General features: G+C 34.9%; 1 protein-coding gene across 1 annotated transcript in view; it reads right to left on the minus strand.

Annotated features, from left to right (window-relative positions):
- Positions 1-1,484, minus strand: part of LOC107640116 (scarecrow-like protein 15) — a 2,738-nt gene extending 1,254 nt beyond the window's left edge. Inside the window, exon 1 of the mRNA XM_021123593.1 lies at positions 22-1,484. Within this exon, the coding sequence (XP_020979252.1) occupies positions 22-1,484 (1,463 nt within the window). The remainder of the gene's footprint in view (positions 1-21) is intronic.

A 5,605-nucleotide genomic window follows, 5' to 3' on the forward strand; every position in this document is an offset into this window, starting at 1 on the left:
ATGGCCCTCTCGTGCCAGAACAGCACAAGCTCAGCTTGGCGTTTTGCCACGTGGAAGCCCCTGATTTGCACCTTAGCCAGCAAGCACTCCGCCTGAAAATCCGCGAACTGGCTTAACTGCACCGGCCTCATTCCGGCACCATAGAAAGCCTCTCTCCACGGCGGAACCCTCCGCCCCGCTCCCTCCACCGCCGCTAGTATCTTCGGGCGCAGCAGAAGCATCTCGATCCTCCTCACCCACTCCCCTCCCGCAACCATCGACGCGTCCAGCGACTCCAGCATCATCGAGTAGAACTCTAGACTGCTCACCACGCCGCGCCGGAACGACGCCGCTGCCGCGGCCTCCGTCCACCCCTCCCCGTCCACGAACACCACCACGCTCGGCGAAACCCTCCGAACGTCCGCCAGGAAGGCCGCGGTGCTCCCAGCGGATCCGAGCCGTCGGAATATCGCAGGCGAGAGAAGAACGGCGGTTTTCTCGCCATCGACGAACTTCACCGCCTTAAAGGACAGCGTCTCGAAGTTGCAGAGGGGCACAAACTCGACCTGGACGCGGATCCTGAGCTCGTGCGCGAACTGGCTGAGATTCTCCCGAATCAGTTTGCTCTCGACGGCGTACTCTTCGGGAACGACGGCGGTGATGCGCAGAAGCGGCGATCCGTGTTTCAAGGAATCCGCCTTTTCTGCAATCTCCTTCATGAGCGAAGCATACTGGATCCCTAATCCGATATCAAAATCAAGGACGTGCATGAAGGAGGAGCCATGAAAGGCCTCAAGGAGCGCCTGGTTGGTGGTGAAGATGGAGAACATAGGGATCGGTGAGATTCCAGAGAAGGCCTTGAATGTTCTGACGCAGTGGACGATCTCAACGAGGGAGGAGAAACGCGGAGTGCGATTGGAACCGGAGAGGAGGCCCTGGAGAGCTTCCTTGAAGTAGAAGGCGGCGCGTTGGAGAGGCTTTGCACCCGCGGGGGATCGGAGGCGTTGATTGAGTCGCTCCAATATGACGTGAGCCACGTGGAGGTGGTTGGTGTCGAAGCAATCGGCAGCACGGATGAGCTCCTCTATGAAATCGAAGCCGGTGGCAGCAGAATTATTGGAGGTGTCGTGGAGGAGGTGGTCGAGGGTGGCAGTGGCGTTGGCGTAGTTGTAGGACATGGTTTGGATGTCTGGGAATTCGGAGTGTGGGTCGAAGGAAGGAGAGAAGTCAGGGACATTAGGGAGGGTGGTCTTGAACAAGGGTGGGTTGGAGTCTTCGTGGAATCCAAGGTCCTTCATGATGGAGTCCCAATCAAGATTGTGCAGGACATGGTCCTCCAGCTGGTCAAGACACTCTTGCTGTGTGTTGGGTGCAGTAGCCACCAGCGCAGCCACTGCCTTCTCAGGGGTGGGGCTTCTACACAGGTCGAGCACCGATGTGGGCTCGAGGCCGATTGTGCTTTCTACGGGTTTATTGTTTTGGGATGACGAAACGGGAACTCTCATCTCTGGCTAGGCACCACCTCCTTTGCTCAAAGTGGATCGCAGGAGAAGGGAAGGCTTTTTTGCTTCTGATGATTGTAGCCCTTTTTATCTTTGCGTCTCTATGTTGGTGTGGTGGGGTTACTTCTCTAACTTATCTATCTATATAACACTACAAGCTGCCCATTAATTTACTATTTAGATTATTAACTACGTAAACAATTAAATATATAATAATAACTTCAATTATATATATTCAAAGATATTTTCAAAAATTTTGCACCATTTCTAATATATATAGCTAACTATATACTCTCCTTATTAACGCCTATGCATTAGTGATTTGTGTGCTAATTAAGTATGAGTTATCTGATTTCACTATGCTTGACATGAGTTAGTTACGTTGTTTCTTTTCCACCCTTTTTTTATGGTCGCTTGTGAGACTTGAAGGTTAAGCCTTGTGGTGTTGCATGCCTTTTCTCTTTGCTTTTCTTGCTTGAAAGCTCAAAAGCTTATTTCCTTCAATTTAAACAGCCCCCCGGATATTTAATTTTAAATTTATAACATTGGAAATTCTGGTTAAAATTAAAATGCCTAACTTCATGTCTTAAACAACTTGCCCTGAAAGAAGGAAAAAAAGATAATGGTATTGCTTTGTTGCGTCAAAATTGTCATAGATATATAACTGGCATACCTGCATTTTAGATTGAAAGGCTTATATAACAAACTAATAATCCACACCAATTTCATCAGTAGAATCCCCATCCAACTCCCATCTCTGTCATAAAAAAATTGGCGTCTAACCATAAACCCCTTTTAATTATAAACAATTTCTAATCACACGAGGATGATATATATTACATTTAAATGAACAATGAAAGACGAGGGATCTATCCATACCGGCGCCACACACTCAAAACTCTATCACATCTCTTTCTTATGAAACATCTATTTCATAATATTAAAATTGTTTATAGGGTGAACAAAAGCTTCAAACACAGACAAATGAGAATAGTTGGCTAAAAATGATTATTGGATTTTATGGAATTTTGAATAGTTATGTGTGTGGCAAAATTGTAAGATATTATTTGTGTTTATATAAAATAAGTATTTTAGATATTCTGTTCGATGCAGCTGAATTTATTAGCTTTTTTATATAGTTGTAACTTGTAAGTTTGTTTGAGGTTGTCTTTTGGATGATTGATATTCTTAATGCTAATGTCAAAGAGAAATATTAACTATATATAAGCTACCTCAAATATTTTTCTCTTCATTTAAATCGAACTTGTAACACAACTGATCGGGGAAAAAAAAATCTTTGCTATGGATTATGGAATGTGCAATGACATTACCTTCCCTCATGACAAACGCGAAGGAAAATTGTCCAAAGTTATACAATATATTCCTTTTTTTTTTTTTTGCTTAAAGTATCACAAATATGATATTTTTTCTAAGAAATAATATTAAATATATTTTTTAAATAATAAATATAATAATACAATATATATTAAAGTTATTAATTAAAATAAAATATAAAAGATTAAAGATTATACAAATTGCTAATTATATATTTATTAAAATAAAATGTATAAAACATTCTGCTAATAGTAATATTTAGCTAAACCCTAAAAGATAAAATAAGTAAATAGAAAAATAAATGGTTTAATAATTTGTTGTCTACTCAACAAAAGAATATGACCATTTTTTTAAAGATTTGGATCCTCTAAAGTTTGAATTTTACTTTAGAGAATAAAATGTGATCTTCTACTCTTGAATAATTTATCTTTTATATTTATTTTTTGTCTTACCTATGAAATCAATGGTGAGAGATCACACTTTACTCTCTAAGGTGAAATTCAAACTTTAAAGGATCCAAATCCTTTTTTTAAATATTATATGAAGAAATTATTTTGAACAAATTTATCATAATTGATAATTTTATTAAGAGAAAAAGACAAATAGGTCCTTGATCTTTTATCCCTCGGACATTTTCATTCCTGACCATTGAAAAATACTTTTAAGTTCCTGACCTTCACAAAACTTGGACGGATCAGTCCCTAACGGAGGCATTTGGACGGATCAGTCCCTGATGGAGGCATTTGGACAGAGGGACTGATCCGTCCAAGTTTTGTGAAGGTCAGGAACTTAAAAATATTTTTCAATGATCAGAGACAGAAATGTCTGCGGGACAAAAGGTCAGGGACTTATTTATCATTTTTTCTTTTATTAATTATTTTTTAATATTCTTTATTTCATGTTATTTTTCAAATAATAATATTATACGAGTTAACTAAAAAATGCCTTAAGAGAATTGGTTAAAAATATGAAAATGAACTTAAATATATTTAATGTATAGAAAACATGAAAATTTTGCATGACTTATATTTATAAACTTTATAATTATAATATTTTTAAGAAGTGCCATTAAGATATCCGTTAGTAAAACTCAATAATTATTAAGATGAAGAAATCCTCCTGGAACAAGTGATGCTAAAGTGGAAGTATATAGGTGCATGTCAAAACATCTTTCTACCATGAAACGACAAGAGAGTCAAATAGCGGGCGTTAAAGCCTTAAAGCAAGCAAGTTAAGTCGTCTCTTCTTTAAGGTGTGGTCCCACAGAAGTTCTAACTGGACCCCTAGACAACCCTAGCACCACCCATCTTTATTTATACCCTCGGGAAAAAAAGAGAAGAAAGGAAAAAAAAGCTTTGGGAAAGGTCCATCATTAACAACTTTGTAGAGGGGGCATGGTTTGCGGAAAGTTTTGGCAATGATGGGTCCCTGGTAGTAAATATTAGCCGCTAAAAAACCTTACTTAAATATATGAATTACGAGTCTTTGTGATGAACTAACACCATTTCCATTAGGGAACTTATCTCAATTCTTATTTATGGTCCACCTGTCATAAAAAGTAACTCCACATCAGTTTTTGCGTTATAAACGGTAAATAGGAACTCAAAGCATCTCTCTCTTCTCCATTAGGAGGAACTAACTTTAGTCCCTGTTGTAGTCCCACTTAATTAATTAATTAAAATACTTAAAATTAATGTAATTGATTTTTTTAATAATATTATTTAAATTTATAAATTTAAAAATAATTCACTATTAAAAGATATTAATATTAAATAAATTCATATATAATAATAATACACAATATATAATTCAGGATTACACTAATTTATAGTTTTGTGTTTACAATTGCTAATTTTAATAATATCGTTAGCATTTTAAATTTTAAAAATAAAAATAACTAACTCAACTAAGAATTATTTTGTAAGGTGTAAAAATTAAATTTATTTTTTAATGTAAGTAAATTTAATTAATTATAATTTAATATAATAATATAAATAATATTCAATATTAATTATGATATAAATAATTAATATAAATCATTAATTAAATAAAAATTTAATTATTTAATCTAATTAATTATTTTTTAAATAATTAATATAAATTATTAATTAAATAAAAATATAATTATTTAATATAATTTTTATTATAATTATTACTAATTTAATTATTATTTCATTATTTAATATAATTATTTAACTATTTCAGATTTTATATTATTATTTTTTTAAAATAACTTGCCAAATGACAAGTTATTATTGGTTAACTTGAGTCCCTGTTTAGAGGGATTCCCTCACCTTGAGACCCGTGCGGGAACTCATTCTTTCTCTCCTCCAATGGTTAGAGTTCCTATATGTCAGAAAAAAGTGAAAGAGGAACTCACCATTGTAAGTGCTCTAAATCACCTTTGTTTCAATTAGGGTGTTCGTGGTACGGTTTAGATCGATTTTAAGTAAAAAATTTATTCGATTTAAATATTAATTTTATTTATAGTGTGATTTAAATTAGATGACTTTTAAAAAAAATTGATCCGATACTATTCAATTTCAAGCGATTTTGATTGGATTAGATTTGCGATTTTGTAAATTAAAAAAATTAAATGCATAAAACAAGTCTCAATATCAAATTTTAAATAATTAACAATGACATAACAAGTCTCAACAATATGTTAAAAAATTAACGATAACATAATAATAGAAATAAAATGATAAGTTAGTTAAAATAAATAAATAAATAATATTTTGAACATAAAATATTTATTAAATAATAATAATACATAAATAATATAAAAA

Source organism: Arachis ipaensis, chromosome B05 (assembly GCF_000816755.2).
Source record: "Arachis ipaensis cultivar K30076 chromosome B05, Araip1.1, whole genome shotgun sequence".
Classification (NCBI taxonomy): Eukaryota; Viridiplantae; Streptophyta; class Magnoliopsida; order Fabales; family Fabaceae; genus Arachis; species Arachis ipaensis.